The sequence below is a fragment of the Camellia sinensis genome, chromosome 9 (genome assembly GCF_055761805.1).
Source record: "Camellia sinensis isolate YWXY chromosome 9, ASM5576180v1, whole genome shotgun sequence".
Classification (NCBI taxonomy): domain Eukaryota; kingdom Viridiplantae; phylum Streptophyta; class Magnoliopsida; order Ericales; family Theaceae; genus Camellia; species Camellia sinensis.
In genome coordinates, this window is record NC_138969.1 from 64,687,120 (window position 1) to 64,709,152 (window position 22,033).

At 38.5% G+C, this 22,033-nt stretch overlaps 1 protein-coding gene across 1 annotated transcript; it reads right to left on the reverse strand.

The window, feature by feature from the left end:
- Positions 1–3,195: 3,195 nt before the first annotated feature.
- Positions 3,196–3,800, reverse strand: LOC145799497 (uncharacterized). The gene is made up of 2 exons (XM_082889087.1): positions 3,536–3,800; positions 3,196–3,491 (listed from the first exon to the last, which is right to left on the reverse strand). The coding sequence occupies exons 1-2, from the start codon at positions 3,798–3,800 to the stop codon at positions 3,196–3,198; spliced, it is 561 nt and encodes a 186-aa protein (XP_082745213.1).
- Between the last annotated feature and the right edge of the window lie 18,233 nt (positions 3,801–22,033).

Sequence of the window (22,033 nt, forward strand, 5' to 3'; positions counted from 1 at the left end):
GTGTTTTGTGTTCTTTTTTTTTTTTTTTTTGGGTTTTGGTTTAGCTTTGATTCTTTCTACACTTCCCTCAGCTTTATTGATGTATTTCAATTCTTGATTTATATCAATAAAGTGATTTTTTTGCTCATAAAAAAAAGAAAGAAAAACAAAAACAAAAACGAAAGAAAGTGGAAGGCAAATATCATGTGCTTTTGGATGGTCCTTTGTGAACAAAACATGGAGTAAGGTAGATGCTTACTACAATATATATATATATATATATATACATATACATATATGTAAATTGGTAGGGGAAGGGGAAGGGGAAGCTACATAACAGTAAACTCGAATTTAGACATTACATTTGGTAACTCATCTATTGGGCTAATCCTTAATGTTAACTGCTTGTTACAATAACCTTATATATTTTGGTGGGTGTCAAGGCAAGACATGGTAGGTTGTACTCAATGCTGGAGCTAGGGATTTGAAGATGGACAATGGCCCTGTTTGGTAAAGCTTATTTTCAGCTTATTTCAGCTTTTAGCTTAATTTAAGCTATTTTGATGTGTTTGGTTCAGCTTAACAATACAGCTTATTGCTTTTTGTAAGTCAAAAATCAACTTATTCTTTGAGTGGGGGAGGAGACGCTTAATTTATAAGTAAAAAATCAGCTTATGTTCATAGCTATAGGCTATAAGTTATAATCACTTTCCCACAGCTCTACCAAACGGGCCAAATAATTGTCGTTTTTCATACTATCAAAATTTGTTGTGTTTCACATATAGCTCGTTTATGGATTTAGTACATGTCTTTTTTCTTTTCTTTTTTTTCTTTTTTTCTTTTTTATAAATTTTTCTCAATTTTTTGTGTTCCACATATATCTTGTTTGTGGGAGCCTTTTGGAAGATTTCTTGGTTAGGAGAATGAAGATAAGTAATAAAATTAGTAAGCTTAGATAGTTAACAAATTCCGTAGTAGGCATACTTAGTTGTTGCCTTTGTAGTTACAAGCATCCTCACTAGGGTTTAACGGTTTGGTTTTGGAACAAATCTTTTGATTTTTATTGATTGAGAACTAAAATTGACCACATATTACGATTCGGTTTGTTTGGATATTTCTATAGTAACTAAGAACTTCCTTCAAAATAAGGACTGCAATATTTTCCTTAATTGATGATGTTGATACGTATGAATACATGTTGTTTGTCAATATTTGTGGACTTGGACATATAAACCATAAACTATACAGGAGTTGCTTGGACATTACCCTAGTGACTAAAGCACTTCTTTCTAAAAGGGGCATGCAATAGATTTCTATTTCTAAATGGAGATCCTATGTCTTCTTAATGTGTGTCATTTTCTATTTCCTCAATATCATTGGTCCTCATGTTCACTTGAGATAAATATACAAATCAATTGCTAAGGATTCAATGCTAAAGAAACATTTTGTCACGCCCCAAGCTCCGTGACAATGCCGCACACTCATTTAAGTGAGCATGCGAGGCTAAGAGTCCAACACATAACCAACAATGTAAAATACTCCAATTAAATCCTTAATTGTCATAATGCTAAAATCCATAAAAATTGATTATTCTTATCATATGAAATTATCCACCGAGTCCACTAATAAAATCCATTAACAAAACAATAATCCAAGTACTTAAATCATAGTCCTACTCTCGGCACTCCCACATGTAAAAATAATCTTGCGCAACTCTACTCTTCAGAATCTGAAAAAAAAAAATAAGGGTAAGCTAGATAGCCCAGTAAATAACCAACCATCACTGCTAGCTGGATCAAGTATACAAAAATAAATAAATAAATCGATAACCAATAAATATAATTTTTTTCTACAGTTCAATAAATGAACAATTATTTGTAAGATGGTTTCATAGCTAAAAATAAACAATGTACAATACATTTTAAATGAAAAGCCAACAAGATGATTCAAAGTAATTCGTTGTTCAAATCGATGGTTCGATATTCAGATGGTTCAATGATTTGATTCACAAAACCCAAGTCTTAATGACTACGGTCACTTAGCCCGTGAAAAGGCCTAGAACCACACATAGGCCGGTGGTAAAGCCCCAAAAGAAACTAGTTTCTGTGCCAATAAATAACCCCTATTGGCTAAGGTCCAAATCATAGTCAGACTAGAGTGATGTTCAAAATTCAAACAATACACAACTTTTAAATAAAATATTCGATATTTTCATAATAAACATTTAGTACAATTTTCATAATAGTTCCACAAAATATTCAAATAATTTTCATAATAATTTTCAATGCTGTTTTATACTTGACCCATATTTTATTTTAAGAGAACATGAAGGCTATGAATAAATACTTATAATTTTAAACGATTCAATAGGAATAAAAATATACCAACAGTGATAGAGGGTTACTTGCATCAAACGCTTAAAAACAATATCTCAACACTAACTCCAAACACTCAGCTCCACCACTTTAATCACACAAACCTAATAAACAAAACCTCAAATAAATTAATATTTTTACGTGTTACATACACCCACAAAAGCCCTATCATATTAGATTAATGTATTGCTTTAATATCCAAGTGATCAAATCATTCAACCCAACTTTATAGCCAAACACACCCTTACCCATAATACAAAACTCCATTGATTCTATTACCCACCCAAAGGTACACTTACACATTGCACCCAATTCTCAAAACCTAAGTAGGCACCTAAAGATCATCCAAATCCCCTTAATGCATTGATTGTTAAATTCCTCAACATAAACTTAACAATTAACAGTAAAGACAGATTTTACCTTAACCAATGGGTGTCCCAAAATCACCAACGTGCTGCCTCCAATCCCTATTGCACCCTCACTTGAACCTCTCTTCTCTTTTTCTTTTCTTTTTTCTTTTACCTTCTCAAACCCTAGCCGCCTATGCAGCAATTCCTAGCCTCTGTTTTGTTTGTTTCCCAAGACTTAAAGCCATAATATATAGGTGGGCTTATTAACCTAATTTCTCAAAGTTACAAAATTACCCATCTAAGTAATAGAAAATATAATGCCATCTCATAACTAATTCTTTGATATTAATAAATGACCCATATAAATTAATTTAATTACTAATCTATCCAATAAAATAATCCTACACACAACTTGGGTTTTACATTCTTCCCCTCTTAAGAGAAATCTCGTCCTCGAAATTTGACATACCTGTAGTCTCAAAAAGTTGTGGTTACTTTTGTCTCATTTCATCCTCAAGTTCCCAAGTAGCTTCTCTCTCCGAGTGAATGCTCCATTGAACCTTAACGTAGTGGATGACTCGACGCCTCAAAACCTGCTCCTTCTTATCAACAATTCTTACAGGGTGTTCCTCATAGGTTAAATTCTCCTTAAACTGAAACGGTGCATGATCAATCACATGATTGGGATTCGGTATATACTTCCTCAACATCGAAACATGGAAGACATTATGAACTTCAACTAGTGAAGGTGATAGGGCAAGTCTGTAAGCTACCTCTCCAATTCGATCTAAAACCTCAAATAGTCCACAACAAATCTAGGACTCAATTTACCACGAACACCAAACCTCATTACTCTTTTCATAGGAGACACCTTAAGGAACACATGGTCTCCAACCCCAAACACCAAATCGCATCTCCTGTTATCTGCATAACTTTTCTGTCTACTCTGTGCAGTGCGAAGTGGCTTTTTAATAAGATTGATCTTGTTCACTATTTGTTGCACAATCTCAGGCCCTAACAACTTCCTTTCGCCCACATCATCCCAACAAATAGGTGATCTACACTTTCGTCCATATAAAGCCTCATATAGTGCCATCTGAATGCTCGCATGATAACTATTATTATAAGAGAATTCCACTAAGGCCAAATGCTCATCCCAAGAACCTCCAAGATCAATAATACAGGCCTTCAACATGTCTTCAAGAGTCTGAATAGTTCTCTTTGACTGTCCATCAGTTTGAGGATGAAAGGTCGTGCTAAAATTCAAACTAGTACCCAAAGCTGTATGCAAACTCCTCTAAAACATAGATACAAATCTGCTATCTCTATCAGGCACTATGGTCATCGGAATACCATGCAACTTCACAATCTCCTTGATATACAATTTTGCAAACCTCTCTAAGGAGAACCCTACCTTAAAAGCTTGAAAGTGAGCAGATTTGGTCAATCGATCAATAATAACCCAAATAGCATTGTTACCACCTTGGGTCCTAGGCAACCCTGTCACAAAATCCATAGTAATATGTTCCCACTTCCACTCGGGAATAGGAAAAGGTTGTAACTTACCTGCAGGTCTCTGATGTTCAACTTTCACTTGTTGACATACCAAACATTGAGCAACATACTGAGCAATTTCCCTAAACTGTGAGCTTCTCTCAGGATTTCTCTCTTGAGCTCTAAATCATTAGGCACACACAACCTCCCTCCAAATCTCAAGGTTCCATTTTTATGCATACAAAATTCCATCTGTAGCCCTATTTCCATTTCAGCCTTAAGTTTTTGCAACTGAGGATCTCTTCCTTGAGCGTCTTTAATTCTATTAATCAATGTGGGTTGAACCCTAAGGTTTGCCAACTGCGCTCCATGGTTGTGCCATCTAATCTCAATATTCAACCTTCGCAAGTCCTCTAAGATATTCTTTTGGTCAGTGATCAAGGTAGCCAAATTACTTGGGGTCTTTTTACTCAAAGCATCAGCCACTGCATTGGCTTTTTCTGGATGATAATTGATAGTCAAATCATAATCCTTTAATAGCTCCAACCATCTCCTTTGCCTCATATTCAATTCTTTTTTAGTGAAAATATACTTCAGACTTTTATGATCAGTGAATATCTCACATTTCACCCCATACAGGTAGTGCCTCCTGATTTTTAATGCAAACACCACTGTAGCCAACTCCAAAGCATGCGTAGGATAATTCTGCTCATATGGCTTCAATTGCCTAGACGCATATGCCACTACCTTATCATTCTGCATCAGGACACAACCCAAACCCATCTTCGATGCATTACTATAGATGGTAAAACCTTCATCTCCAGACGGAACTAGAAGTACTGGAGTAAACACCAATCGACTCTTTAGATCCTGGAAACTCTTCTCACAATCATCAGACCATTCAAATTTAACCCCCTTTTGTGTTAAACGAGTCAAAGGCATAGAAATTTGGGAAAATCTCTCAACAAACCTTCTATAATAACCTGCTAAACCCAAGAAGCTACAAATTTCAGTGACACTAGAAGGCCTATTCCACTCTACCACCGCCTCCACTTTCTTGGGGTCAACAGACACCCCATCTCTAGATATCTCATGACCCAAAAATGATACACTCTCCAGCCAAAATTCACACTTCTTTAATTTAGTAAATAATTTCTTCTCCCTTAATATCTGCAACACTATTCTCAGATGTTCTTTGTGCTGCTCTTTACTCTTCGAGTACACAAGAATGTCATAAATAAAAATTACCATAAACTGATCTAAGAAGGGTTGAAATACTCTGTTCATTAAATCCATAAAAGCTGCAGGCGCATTGGTCAACCCAAACGACATCACTAAAAATTCATAATGCCCATATCTAGTTCAGAAGGTTGTCTTAGGTATATCTTCCGCCTTAACCTTCAACTGGTGATAGCCAGAACGAAGGTCAATCTTAGAAAAGACTTGTGCTCCTTGCAACTGATCAAATAGGTCATTTATCCTAGGCAAAGGATGTTTATTTCGAATTATCACCTTGTTTAACTCTCGATAATCAAAGCAAAGGCGAAAACTACAATTATTGTTTTTCACAAATAAAACAGGCGCACCCCAAGAAAAAACACTAGGCCTAATAAAGTCCTTATGTAGTAACTCTTGTAATTGTTCCTTCAACTCTTTCAACTCTGCTGGGCCATTCGATACGGAGCCTTAGAGATAGGACCCGTGCCGGGTATCAATTCGATGACAAACTCAATCTCTCTATTTGGTGGCAACCCCGGTAAGTCGTCAGGAAAAACATCGGGAAATTCCTTTACAACTAGAATATCCTCTAACTTTAATCCAGTCTCATGAAAATCTCTCACAAAAGCTAAATAACCCTCGCAAGCATTCCTCAACAATCGTCTAGCTTGCAAAGCTGAGACTACCAAAGGAGGAGTGTTAAGTCCACTACCCACAAAACAAAATTCTAGTTGATCAGGAAACTGAAATACTACCCTTTTGCCTCGACAATCAACAGAAGCATAATTGGTTTCCAACCAATCCATTCCAAGAATTATGTCAAAGTCTCGCATATCTAAAACAGTCAAGTCTACAAGCAATCTCCTGCTATCTATACTAACCACACGAGATTTGCCAATGTCTCCTCATGTTCCATTGCAACCTATATGCATCAATAATAAAACCTCATCTTATTCTATTCTCAAGTCCCTATAACATGTAAATAAAATTAACATTATATCAAATTATAAGCGTTCCCAATACTACGTCTACCCAATCTCACCACTATTTTATACCAGCCTTTAAAATTATAACCTGGCTCTGATACCATAAAATTGTCACGCCCCAAGCTCCGTGACAATGCCGCACACTCATTTAAGTGAGCATGTAAGGCTAAGAGTCCAACACATAACCAACAATGTAAAATACTCCAATTAAATCCTTAATTGTCATAATGCTAAAATCCATAAAAATTGATTCTTCTTATCATATGAAATTATCCACCAAGTCCACTAATAAAATCCATTAACAAAACAATAATCCAAGTACTTAAATCATAGTCTTACTCTCGGCACTCCCACATGTAAAAATAATCTCGCGCAACTCTACTCTTCAAAATCTGAAAAAAAAAAAAAAAAGAAAAAAAAAAGGGTAAGCTAGATAGCCCGGTAAATAACCAATCATCACTGCTAGCTGGATCAAGTATACAAAAATAAATAAATAAATCGATAACCAATAAATATAATTTTTTTCTACAGTTCAATAAATGAACAATTATTTGTAAGATGGTTTTATAGCTAAAAATAAACAATGTACAATACATTTTAAATGAAAAGCCAACAAGATAATTCAAAGTAATTCGTTGTTCAAATCGATGGTTCGATATTCAGATGGTTCAATGATTTGATTCACAAAACCCAAGTCTTAATGACTACGGTCACTTAGCCCGTGACAAGGCCCAGAACCACACATAGGCCAGTGGTAAAGCCCCAAAAGAAACTAGTTTATGTGCCAATAAATAACTCCTATTGGCTAGGGTCCAAATCATAGTCAGACTAGAGTGATGTTCAAAATTCAAACAATACACAACTTTTAAATAAAATATTCGATATTTTCAGAATAAACATTTAGTATAATTTTCATAATAGTTCCACAAAATATTCAAATAATTTTCATAATAATTTTCGATGTTGTTTTATACTTGACCCATATTTTATTTTAAGAGAACATGAAGGCTATGAATAAATACTTATAATTTTAAACGATTCAATAGGAATAAAAATATACCAACAGTGATAGAGGGTTACTTGCATCAAACGCTTAAAAACAATATTCCAACACTAACTCTAAACACTCAGCTCCACCACTTTAATCACACAAACCTAATAAACAAAACCTCAAATAAATTAATATTTTTACGTGTTACATACACCCACAAAAGCCCTATCATATTAGATTAATGTATTGCTTTAATATCCAAGTGATCAAACCATTCAACCCAACTTTATATGTAACGCCCTCAAAAAAAATAACATTAACCCATCAATATAGACATGCATGGATATATAAAGTTCCACCTTCTTCCATTCATTAGAGTTTTATTACAAAAAAGTATTACATGTTAACGACAAAAGCAAATGCCCTAAAGGCTTACAGCTTTCCAAGTTAACACTTGGTTACAACAAAAGAGTACTAACTCATTTACACATTAAGCCCTTGGCTTGGATATACATGTAATACATCAAAAGAAATAAGACAACAAAAGTGTGTCCGCCTTGAGCCTCCCAAGTTATGTCCTTGGAGGTGGCATGCTACCTGTACCTGAAAATGATGTTCCCATATAGGGTGAGCCATAGCCCAGTAGAAATATACTAAACCAAATATGAACAATGACTAAAAGATTAGCAGTTGATAGATGGTCAACACTGGTACTTTCCCTTATCACACTTTATGGTTTCATGACATACAAGTCCATTTTCCAATTCTATTCAATTCCCAATTTATAATCATGGCTCAGAACCTGACCAAACAACTTATATGAGACAGTAACTCATATCAAGCACTTCCCCATTTCATAACAGATAAGCATACTAGCTATATCACATACCAACAGATAAGCATACAAGCTATATCATCACTTCCACAGATATGCATATGAGCACTATCACACTTCCAATGACAAGCATATGAGCTCTGTCAACACATTACTAGATAAGCATATGAGCTCTATCTACGGAGTCCATCCCCTATCTCCTCCCAACACATCCGGTTTAGAGGTCCATCCCCTATCTTCCCCTAAACCGTGGAGTACATCCCCTATCTCCTCCAACACAACACAATGCATATAAACAATAATTATACACATCATCACACAATACATAAATTTAATGTATTCTTTCAACCGTCATACTTAATGACACATTCCAGTGATTAGTTCCAGTTTGCCTAATCATCATGCATTGTCTACAACAATCAAGACTATCCTCCACCGATAACCCAAGCAGTTATTTCTATACAGAAAACAAATGCAACAATGGATATATAATCAACATTTCAACTAGGTGAGTGATACATGATCCAACTACACCCTTTAACCCCATATCTTTCCAAATCAATTCCTCATTTCTCATAATTAATTATACAAATTAATTAACCAATGTAATTAGGGCATTTTCCATAATTTACATTACAACCCTTAGGTTCCATTTTCATTAATGTTTCAACATTAATTTTACATTTTCCATGCCACACATGCATCTAGGCTTTATATAGCTAAAACCCCAACTTTTGCAGATTCACACAAAAGCCCCCAAACTTTCACAAATCACCAAACCAACCCCAACATCTCAAAATACTAAAATTTAAAGACAAAGCTCATAAAGAGGAGTAGGATATCCCTACCTCGAAGTTAGAGCTCGGATGGAGAAGAAGCCAAAACCGAAATGCTCCAAAGACCAAGATTCTCGGATCAAAACGACGCCCTCGACGATCCACACAACTTTTACAAAGGCCGAAGAGAAGGAGGACACTCTAACTAGATCAAACCCTAGAGAGAAGGGAGTTTCTAGAGAGAGAGGCTCTCAAAAATGGTTTTTAGAAAAAGTAGGAGAGAGAAAGAAAAGCAAAAAGTGATTTGAAATCACCCAGCGGATAACTCATATACGTATGATCCGCTCAAGCGGAGAACACGACGCTCGGGCGCCAAGAACAAAAATCTGGACATGCTCGAGCGCAATAGGGCCCGCTCGAGCGCCAAGACACAAGAATAACGCACTTCCGCTCGAGCGCGAAAACCAGTCTGCTCGAGCGTAGATTTTCACTTCCCAGAACTTAAACCCAGAAAGTACTACCCGCTCGAGCGCCACCAGACCCGCTCGAGCGTAAACAAACCCGCTCGAGCGTAAAAATCACATCTGCAGAAGTTTTGCAGAGACACGAAAATACTGGAGGTGTGCAATCCCCGCTCGAGCGCAAGAAGACCCGCTCGAGCGGATCGCCTAAAAACTGAACAGCAAGGAATTAAAACCAAGGCCTAACCAACCTGTAACAACCTTGCCCGAAACATCCTAAAACTCAATCAAGTGGAATTAAACGACGACAACAAGATAGATACCACTACCAACTTCACGGAACTAAGTCCGGAACACAACAGAACAGTAAAGGGATAACCGGGATCGCTATAACCTCCCCCCCTTAAAGAATTTCGTCCCCGAAATTAAACACAAGTTTTTCAAAAACAGATTTTATCCATTCTCAATAATATTACAACAAAATATTAAACAACCCGACCCATTACCGGTCAATTCCATCTCTTTTCAAGAGGCATTTCACAACAAATATCACAAGTGCATTAATATCATGCAATTTTTCTTGCATTCCCAACCATTTTCAACATGCATGGTTCACAGTTCATATCATAATCAATATACATGATACAACTCCAATTCTACAATATAGCCAACATATGCATTATCATAATCAACTCCCATGTCAAGGTGAGTTCTACAACACACTTCCATTAAGCCAAAACATTACCAATGTTTTACAACTTAAGACCTATATAAAGCTCTTAAGTTCAACAATCATAACAAAGTTTAAATACAAGATTATTCAACAACAAACAAGTCCGGATATTTCTCGCGGACCTCCAACTCACGTTCCCAAGTGGCTTCCTCCACTCCGTGATGTTTCCACAAAACCTTTACCAAAGGGATGGTCTTGCCACGCAGGACCTGATCCCGCCTATCCAAGACCCGAACTGGTCTTTCCTCATACGAGGCGTCCTCATCTACCTCTAAGTCGGTCCAATCTAACACATGCGATGGATCCGGCTCATACTTCCGAAGCATACTTACATGAAACACGTCATGCACTCCGGACAACTGCGGCGGTAAGGCTAAACGATAAGCAACCTCACCAATCCTCTCAAGGATCTCAAAAGGACCAATGAACCGAGGGGATAACTTCTCACTCTTCCCAAACCTCATCAAACCTCGCCTAGGTGATATTTTCAAGAAGACATGATCACCTACCTCAAACGCCAAAGGCCTCCTCCTACGGCCGGCATAACTCTTTTAGCGACTCTGGGCTGTAACAAGCCTCCTACGGATAAGTTCAACTTTCTCCGTCATCTCCCTAACCAACTCCGGACCCAACAAAGGTGCATCACCCACCTCGGCCCAACAAACTGGAGACCTGCATGGTCGGCCATACAAGGCCTCAAACGGTGCCATACCGATGCTAGACTGAAAATTATTGTTGTAGGCAAACTCTACCAATGGCAAGTGCCTCTCCCACGTCCCACTAAAGTCAAGGACGCAACCTCGAAGCATATCCTCAATGATCTGAATAGTACGCTCGGACTGCCCGTCAGTCTGAGGATGATAAGCCGTACTAAAGGTCAACTTAGTGCCCAAGGCACTCTGCAAACTCTGCCACAACCTAGCAGTAAAACGAGGATCACTATCTGAGACGATCGTCACTGGGATCCCGTGCAATCTCACTATGTCCCGAATATACAAGTCGGCGAGATGATCTACCGAATCTCTCACGCACAAAGGAATGAAGTGCGCCGACTTAGTCAACCGGTCTACAACCACCCAAATGGCATTACTACCCCGCTGAGTCCTCGGAAGACCTACAACGAAGTCCATAGTGACATGCTCCCACTTTCACTCGGCAATAGGCAAGGGTTGCAACAAACCCGCTGGCCTGTGATGCTCGGCCTTCACTTGCTGGCAAGTAAGGCACTTCGATACGAAAACAGCCACATCTCTCTTCATACCCCGCCACCAAAACTGGCGACCCAAATCCCGATACATCTTAGTGCCTCCCGGATACACCGCAAGGCGTGAATGATAGAACTCTCGGAGTACCTCCTCTCGGCAAGACTCCGGCACAAACAAACGGTCTCGGTATCTCACACTCTGGTCGGGATACACCGTCAAACCCTTCTCAACCTTCCCACCTGAGATCTTCTCTCGGAGGGATTCTACCTCAAGGTCACCTCTCTGTGCCTCTAACACTCTAGTCACAAGTGTAGGCTGTGCAACAACGGAAAACAAGGCTGCAGCCTCAACGGATTCGCCCAGTAGCAAATCAAACTCACCAAGTGCACCCATCATCTCCCATTCCCGGATGGCAATACAAGCTACATCATTAATGGATTTTCTACTAAGGGCATCGGCCACAACATTGGCCTTTCCCGGGTGATAGTGCAACTCAAAATCATAGTCCTCAATGAACTCCATCCATCTCCTCTGCCTCAAATTCAAGTCTCTCTGTGTAAACAGATACTTCAAACTCTTGTGGTCCGAGAACACCTCGAACCTCTCACCATAAAGGTAGTGCCTCCAAATCTTCAAGGCAAAGATCACTGCTGCTAACTCTAGATCGTGTGTAGGGTAGTTTTTCTCGTGTATTTTCAACTGACGTGAGCCATAAACTACCACTTTTCCCTCTTGCATCAACACACAACCCAAACCCTCTCGTGAGGCATCACAATAAACTGCATAACCCAACCCTCTCTCCGGAATAATCAAAACTGGAGCGGTGGTCAATCTAACCTTCAGCTCTTGGAACGACTTTTCACAAGTCTCACTCCATACGAACTTGACCCCTTTCCGCGTCAATCTAGTCAACGGCGAAGCTAGCCTGGAGAAGTCCTTCACAAACCGACGGTAATACCCAGCTAATCCCAGAAAACTGCGGATCTCAAACACACTCTTAGGCTGTGCCCAATCTTGCACTGCCTCAACCTTGGATGCATTGACAGACACCCCTTCCCCGGATACTACGTGGCCTAAGAATTTGACTTCCCTCAGCCAGAACTCACACTTCCCAAACTTGGCATACAGCCTATGGGCTCTAAGCAACTCAAGCACCACTCTCAAGTGTTCCTCGTGCTCCTCCTCTGAAGGCGAATAGATAAGAATGTCGTCCACAAAAACGACTACAAATCGATCCAAGAATTCCCGGAAGATCCGGTTCATCAAGTCCATAAAGATTGCCGGTGCATTGGTAAGCCCAAATGGCATCACCAGAAACTCATAATGGCCATACCGTGTACGGAATGCCGTCTTAGGAATATCTTCCTCCCTGACCCTCAACTGGTGGTAACCCGATCTCAAGTCTATCTTAGAGAAACAACGGGAACCCTTCAACTGGTCAAACAGGTCATCTATACGGGGCATAGGGTACTTATTCTTGACCGTAGCCCGATTCAACTTCCGGTAGTCTATACACAATCTCAAGGCACCATCTTTCTTTTTAGCAAAGAGGGCCAGTGCTCCCCACGGTGAAACACTAGGGCGAACAAAGCCCTTATCTAGCAATTCCTGGAGCTGAACTTTCAACTCAACCAACTCTGCTGGAGCAAAACGGTAAGGTGCCATAGAAATCGGCGCCGTGCTGGGCACTAAATCAATAGAGAACTCTATCTCTCGGTGAGGTGGCAAACTAACAAGGTCTTCGGGAAAGACATCCGAATACTCACTAACCACCCTCGGCAACACAATCTGGGTCTCATCACACTCACTACTCTCAAAGCTAGCAAGTAGACCACTAAGCTCACTCCGCCCTCGCGAATCATACCCCAGTGGCAAAACACTACCAACTCGGTCTCCCAAGAAATGGATCCACTCCCCGCTTAAGGTACATAACGTGACCCTCTGGCGGTAGCAATCGATAACAACCCGGTATGACGATAGCCAGTCCATACCCAAAATAACATCAAAACCCTTCATGGGCATGACAACAAAAGGAAAAGGAAGCCTATGGTCGGCGACCTCTATATCACAACCTCTAACACCCTGTTTCAAGATCAACTCACCACCAATAGGCGATACCACACAAATAGGAGATGCTAACTGTGCCAACTCCAATTCCAAAACAGATGCAAATGCAGCAGATACAAAAGAATGAGATGCACCCGTGTCAATCAATACACTAGCAACCGAGTTGCAAAATAGAAAAGTACCTCTCACTACTGATGGAGTCGGTACTAAATCCTGCGCGGTAACAGCATACACGCGCCCTGTAGGCCCCTGGTCTACCTGTTCACCTCTAGGAGCATACGACTGCTGCACTGACTGGGACGACGAAGCTCCCGGATTGGCCCTCGAGGCCTGCACAGACTGAGCTGGCTGAAATCCCTGCGTCTGCCTAGAACCAGACGCTCCTGATGTGGCACCCAACTGTGGGCAATACCTTTTCAGGTGCCCAGGCTGACCACACTGATAACAAGACAAAGGCTGGCCCCTGCCCTAACTCTGGCCCTGAGGTCTAGCTGAAGAAGAAGCAGCTTGCTGACCTCCTCCCTTCTGCGGGCAAACCGAAACTTTGTGACCCAGCTGGCCACACTTGTAACAGGTAAAATCCCCTTGACTACCTCTCCCGAAGCCTGCACTCGGCACTAGAAAGGTCGACCTAGCCAAACCACCTTGAGACTGCTGAGGATTAGGACCCCTCTGTCTCATGCCATCACCCTGACCATCCTGGCTCCTCTTGGAGCCTCTCTGTCCCTCATCCTCCTCCTGTATCATGAGCTCCATATGAGCTGCAGCATCTACTAAATGTCTATACTCTCGGATGTAAGACCCACCAACCCTCAACTTGAGGCCTCGCCTCAACTTCCGCTCAAACTTATAGCAACGGCGTTCTTCAGACGCCACCAACTCAGGTGCAAACCTGGACAAACTAGTGAAAATGGCCTCAAACTCTGCCACAGACATGCCCTGCTGAATAAGCCGGCTAAACTGATCCCTCAGCTTCTCCCTAGCCACTGCAGATAAGAACCTCTCCTGGAAAGCATTTACAAGCGCCTCCCATGTACCACCAACACGAGCCTTCTTGTACTTCCACCATTGACCTGTATCTCCCTTCAGCTGGAAAGATACCAAGGTCACTTTCAGTGCCCCGTCCTCGATGCCAAGCATCTCGAACGTCTTACTCATTTGTTCTAACCACTCGTCAGCCTTGAGTGGCTCCTTTGGATCCCCAACAAACTCATCCGGGTTAGACCGGAAGAACTCCCTCTTCAAGAAAGAAGGCCCTGCCTCAACTGCCTGATTTCCAGCTCTGAGAATACCCAAAGCTCCTGCTATCTCTCGAGCCAAGGCACTCATAGCCTGCTGGCCCGCTGGCTCAGCCACGTTGGCCTGACCAACGCCCTCCTGCACTGCCGGAATATCATCCGGTAAAGGTACTTCCTGCCTCGCAGGTCTACCACGCCTAGCACCTCTTCCTCGTCTTGACATCCTAATAAAGGTAATACAGAACGTTAGAACATTCACAAATGTGCCAAAACTAAACACTCACGTCCTAATGCATGGACAACTGTAATTCACTCCACGTAAGAACATAAACACATAAGCACTTACGAATTTCATTTCCGGATAATGATAGTCCCGAGGCGTTACTAGAGTTCCGGTTAGAAACAACATTGATCAAGTGCCTTTCCAACAAGACTCACAGAAACCCAAGGATCCAATCAACATCCTAGAAATTAAATCCCATACCCACATAGTCACATAAGCATGTTATCAATTAAGCACATAACATATGACACTACATCTAAGTCTCTATCAAGCGAGACAAACCCATTGTGATCCTAAGCACTTCCCACGTACCCAAAGTATTCGAACCCGGTACGCTCTGATACCAAGTTGTAACGCCCTCAAAAAAAATAACATTAACCCATCAATATAGACATGCATGGATATATAAAGTTCCACCTTCTTCCATTCATCAGAGTTTTATTACAAAAAAGTATTACATGTTAACGACAAAAGCAAATGCCCTAAAGGCTTACAGCTTTCCAAGTTAACACTTGGTTACAACAAAAGAGTGCTAACTCATTTACACATTAAGCCCTTGGCTTGGATATACATGTAATACATCAAAAGAAATAAGACAACAAAAGTGTGTCCGCCTCTAGCCTCCCAAGATACGTCCTTGGAGGTGGCATGCTACCTGTACCTGAAAATGATGTTCCCATATAGGGTGAGCCACAGCCCAGTAGAAATATACTAAACCAAATATGAACAATGACTAAAAGATTAGCAGTTGATAGATGGTCAACACTGATACTTTCCCTTATCACACTTTACGATTTCATGACATACAAGTCCATTTTCCAATTCTATTCAATTCCCAATTTATAATCATGGCTCAGAACCTGGCCAAACAACTTATATGAGACAGTAACTCATATCAAGCACTTCCCCATTTCATAACAGATAAGCATACTAGCTATATCACATACCAACAGATAAGCATACAAGCTATATCATCACTTCCACATATATGCATATGAGCACTATCACACTTCCAATGACAAGCATATGAGCTCTGTCAACACATTACTAGATAAGCATATGAGCTCTATCTACGGAGTCCATCCCTTATCTCCTCCCAACACATCCGGTTTAGAGGTCCATCCCCTATCTTCCCCTAAACCGTGGAGTACATCCCCTATCTCCTCCAACACAACACAATGCATATAAACAATAATTATACACATCATCACACAATACATAAATTTAATGTATTCTTTCAACCGTCATACTCAATGACACATTCCAGTGATTAGTTCCAGTTTGCCTAATCATCATGCATTGTCTACAACAATCAAGACTATCCTCCACCGATCGCCCAAGCAGTTATTTCTATACAGAAAATAAATGCAACAATGGATATATAATCAACATTTCAACTAGGTGAGTGACACATGATCCAACTACACCCTTTAACCCCATATCTTTCCAAATCAATTCCTCATTTCTCATAATTAATTATACAAATTAATTAACCAATGTAATTAGGGCACTTTTCATAATTTACATTACAACCCTTAGGTTCCATTTTCATTAATGTTTCAACATTAATTTTACATTTTTCATGTCACACATGCATCTAGGCTTTATATAGCTAAAACCCCAATTTTGCAGATTCACACAAAAGCCCCCAAACTTTCACAAATCACCAAACCAACCCCAACATCTCAAAATACTAAAATTTAAAGACAAAGCTCATAAAGAGGAGTAGGATATCCCTACCTCGAAGTTAGAGCTCGGATGGAGAAGAAGCCAAAACCGAAATGCTCCAAAGACCAAGATTCTTGGATCAAAACGACGCCCTCGACGATCCACACAACTTTTACAAAGGCCGAAGAGAAGGAGGACACTCTAACTAGATCAAACCCTAGAGAGAATGAAGTTTCTAGAGAGAGAGGCTCTCAAAAATGGTTTTTAGAAAAAGTAGGAGAGAGAAAGAAAAGCAAAAAGTGATTTGAAATCACCTAGCGGATAACTCATATACGTATGATCCGCTCGAGCGGAGAACACGACGCTCGAGCGCCAAGAACAAAAATCTGGACACGCTCGAGCGCAATAAGGCCCGCTCGAGCGCCAAGACACAAGAATAACGCACTTCCGCTCGAGCGCGAAAACCAGTCCGCTCGAGCGTAGATTTTCACTTCCCAGAACTTAAACCCAGAAAGTACTACCCGCTCGAGCGCCACCGCTCGAGCGTAAACAAACCCGCTCGAGCGTAAAAATCACATCTGCAGAAGTTTTGCAGAGACACGAAAATACTGGAGGTGTGCAATCCCCGCTTGAGCGCAAGAAGACCCGCTCGAGCGGATCGCCTAAAAACTGAACAGCAAGGAATTGAAACCAAGGCCTGACCAACCTGTAACAACCCTGCCCGAAACATCCTAAAACTCAATCAAGTGGAATTAAAGGACGACAACAAGATAGATACCACTACCAACTTCACGGAACTGAGTCCGGAACACAACAGAACAGTAAAGGGATAACCGGGATCGCTATATTATAGCCAAACACACCTTTACCCATAATACAAAACTCCATTGATTCTATTACCCACCCAAATGTACACTTACACATTGCACCCAATTCTCAAAACCTGTAAAACCCAAATTTTGTATATTATTATTTTTGGATAGATTGGTAATTAAATTAATTTATATGGGTCATTTAGAAATATCAAGGAATTAGTTATGAGATGGTATTATAATTTCTATAACATAGATGGGCAATTTTGTAAGTTTGAGAAGCTAGGTTAATAAACCCACATGTTTTGCTTCAAGTCTAGGAGAAGAACAAAAAAAAACAGAGGGCTTGGGAGGACTATTTCAAAGGCTGCGCAAGGTTTGAAAAGTAGAAGGAAAAAAAAAAAAAAGGAGAGGCGTGGATGCTCAGCAAGGGTTTGAAAAAAAAATTAAAGAAAAGAAACCAAAACCAAAAGGAAGAGGGAGGATTCATAAGAGTGGTGGTTTTGCTTTATTCATCACTTAGGTAAGATTTATTTTATTGTATTCCTATCTATGATTTTGGTGTTAATATATCAATAGATGATTTTATGGGCATATATGATTAAATAATTATATTGATGTAGTCTATGTTGGGGTTCTCGATTTTGCTCAATTTTAGAGTGTATTTTGCATTCCGTTTGGGTGGATCATATTTTTAGATTAATATGTGATAGGTTAGGTTTAATGGTGGTGTGTTTGTGGGATACAAGATTGACTACAAGCAATTACAAATTTTTACATGTATATAAACAATAGAATAATATGGGTTGAGAATTTCCGAAGCCGTGATGACTTTGTTTTGATGCTAAATTGTGGGAGTTGCTAATAGGCGATTGGGTTAATTTATTCTATTGTTGTTACAAGAAGAGAAAGATGGGTGCACTTAATAATTATTTATGCGGTGTAATATTTTATTAGGTTTGTGAGATTGAGGTGGATCTTGGTAATTTGAGATTAGCTTGGGAAATATTATTTTAGCTGTTTGAGGTAAATAACCCTCTATCACTGTTGGTACATTTTTTATTCCTATTGAATCATTTAAAATTATAAGTATTTATTTATAGTTTTCCTGTTCTCTTAAAATAAAATATGGGTCAAGTATAAAACAGCATCGAATATTATTATGAAAATTATTTGAATATTTTGTGGAACTATTCTGAAAATTGTACTAAACGTTTATTCTGAAAATATTGAATGTTTTATTTAAAATTTGTCTATTGTTTGAATTTTGAACATCACTCTAGTCTGACTACGATTTGGACCCTAGCCAATGGGAATTATTTATTGGCATAGAAACTAGTTTCTTTTGGGGCTTTACCACCGGCCTATGTGTGGTTCTGGGCCTTGTCACGGGCTAAGTGACCATAGTCATTAAGACTTGGGTTTTGTGAATCAAATCAGTGAACCATCTGAATATCGAACCATCGATTTGAACAACGAATTACTTTGAATTATCTTGTTGGCTTTTCATTTAAAATGTATTGTACATTATTTATTTTTAGCTATGAAACCATCTTACAAATAATTATTCATTTATTGAACAGTAGAAAAATTTATATTTATTGGTTATCGATTTATTTATTAATTTATTTGTATACTTGATCCAGCTAATAGTGATGGTTGGTTATTTACTGGGCTATCTAGCTTACCCTTATTTTTTTTTTTCAGATTCTGAAGAGTAGAGCTGCATGGGATTTTTACATGTGGGAGTGTCGAGAGTAGGACTATGATTTAAGTACTTGGATTATTGTTTTGTTAATGGGTTTTATTAGTGGACTTGGTGGATAATTATCATAATGTGCCGAGAGTAGGACTATGATTTAAGTACTTGGATTATTGTTTTGTTAATGGATTTTATTAGTGGACTTGGTGGATAATTTCATACGATAAAAATAATCAATTTTTATGGATTTTAGCATTATGATAATTAAGGATTTAATTGGAATATTTTACATTATTGGTTATGTGTTGGACTCTTAGCCTTGCATGCTTACTTAAATGAGTGTGCGGCGTTGTCACGGAGCTTGGAACGTGACAAAACCTAAGTAGGAACCTAAAGATCTTCCAAATCCCCTTAATGCATTGATTGTTAAATTCCTCAACATAAACTTAACAATTAACAGTAAAGACAGATTTTACCTTAACCAATGGGTGTCCCAAAATCACCAACATGCTGCCTCCAATCCCTATTGCACCCTCACTTGAACCTCTCTTCTCTTTTTCTTTTCTTTTTTCTTTTACCTTCTCAAACCCTAGCCGCCTATGCAGCAATTCCCAGCCTCTGTTTTGTTTGTTTCCCAAGACTTAAAGCCATAATATATAGGTGGGCTTATTAACCTAATTTCTCAAAGTTACAAAATTACCCATCTAAGTAATAGAAAATATAATGCCATCTCATAACTAATTCTTTGATATTAATAAATGACCCATATAAATTAATTTAATTACTAATCTATCCAATAAAATAATCCTACACACAACTTGGGTTTTACACATTCTTTCCCACATGTTTTTATAATCATACCATGTTTTTGAAACGCTGCATAAGATAGTTCAACTACCTTTCTGGAGCAGTAACTTCTTAACAACCTCATTACAAGGCATAAGACACAATGTTAGAGTAGTAAATTAGACTCGAGCAAAAACTTTGCCTGCTGTACAAGTTTATGTTTGAGGCAGAGATTGTTGGAACTTTTTTAAATAAAATGGTCCCATATCGGGGGGGGGGGGGGAGGGGGGAGCAAAAGAAAGTCTTTAATATATGTCGGATGGATTCACCCCATATATGTTTCAGCCTTTAAGTGGATGCATGTTTGAAATAACATGTATTGATTCTAAGTATGGACACTTAGGATTCCGTAACATAAATCTAAGTATGGACTCTTTGGATTCCGTAATATAAACTCCCTTCGAATGAATTACAAGTCCATCTTAACAAATTCAGGCAACAATTCATTTTGTTCTTTAAATTATTACTGTAAAGAGCAAATTGCAATATATATATTTTTTATCATAGATACAAACAAGCATGAAAACAAACATATAATACTGTTAATTGAGATAAATAATTTTGGATACAAGCTCCATTACAATGCAGAGAAAGTAAAATTACACACGTTGGGTTTTCTTGTTTCCCCTTTATTCACCCTTCAAATCTTTAGCACACATTAGGTAAACATACCTTTATTTTAGGGTAGTAGTTTTGATATTGCAAAGCAAGACAATTGTTTAGAAACACAAATCATAGGAAGCGTATGCCCTTACACAATAAAATCCTAAGGTAGACATCTCATAACCATAAGGAGTAGCTCAACATTCTTTATGGTTGCCAACTGCAAAAAGAAAATGAAAACTCAATAATAATCTAGCAGTAATATCTATATTTCGCTACATATAATGTTCACTTTTTTGTTTTTTATTTTCGGAAGCAAAAATATGAAAATTTCAAAACCACCATTGTCTTCACATTGTTTTCATTTTTGCACAAAAAACAACTTTTGAAATTTTGGAGATAAATTTTTGTTGTTTCCTAAAAAATGACATAGGTTTTAGAAAAAAATTCTTAAAAAAGTATTCAAAAAATAATTCACAAATCATGTCTATTTTTTCGTAATAAAAATTCCTTTCAGGTAAGAATTGTATGGTTTTTGGGTATAGCTTGATGTAGATCGTGAATTGTCCACTTACACATGAGAGTTATTCCTCATAAATTCATAATCTGGTTCACAATTGGATTTCATTTTCAGGAGCATCGGTAGGTCTTGCCTAAAAAGAAACACATAAAAGAAGAAAAAAAAATAGGAAAGATAATGATAGGAAACATTCATAATGACAACCAAAAAAAAAAGTGAGAAACCTGATAATATTGTATGTGGATGGAAAATAAGATATTTAAACAACCTATGCATGATTTCATAGCCTAACAAATGTATCAAGTGTATGTTGAATGCACCTCAAAGAAAATATGTAGATTGAAAGGCCAATTAATTTTATTTATTCCTAATGTAGTAAAATTTATATTGAAAACTCACAACATTCTTAAATTACTTATCAATTGAATAAAGATCTTACACAATGCAGAAGGACCATAGATTTTTCTAAGAGAGATAACGAGTAGGCATTCTTCTTCTCTTTCAGTTTTTGGCAAATAACACTTTTTATCATCACTCCAAGTCATGGCATCTATCACTTTTTGATTGATTGTGTGTACATTTTTTTTTTGTTTGATCTTAGGAAAAATAAAATATTTAATATAAATAAACATGTAGGGGGTGTTTGATAACCAAATTTAGCACTTAAAACTGAATGTATTAAGTGATAATCAATTGCCTATTAGATAAACTACACATAAATATTGATATACACTGTTATAAACTCACCATCACCATCACTGTCATCACAAGCACCGTTATTACTACTACTACTACCACCACCACCACTACCACCACTACACCACTATCACTACCTCCACTTTCATCACTATTGTTATTGTTGCCATAAATACTATCATCATTTTATTACCA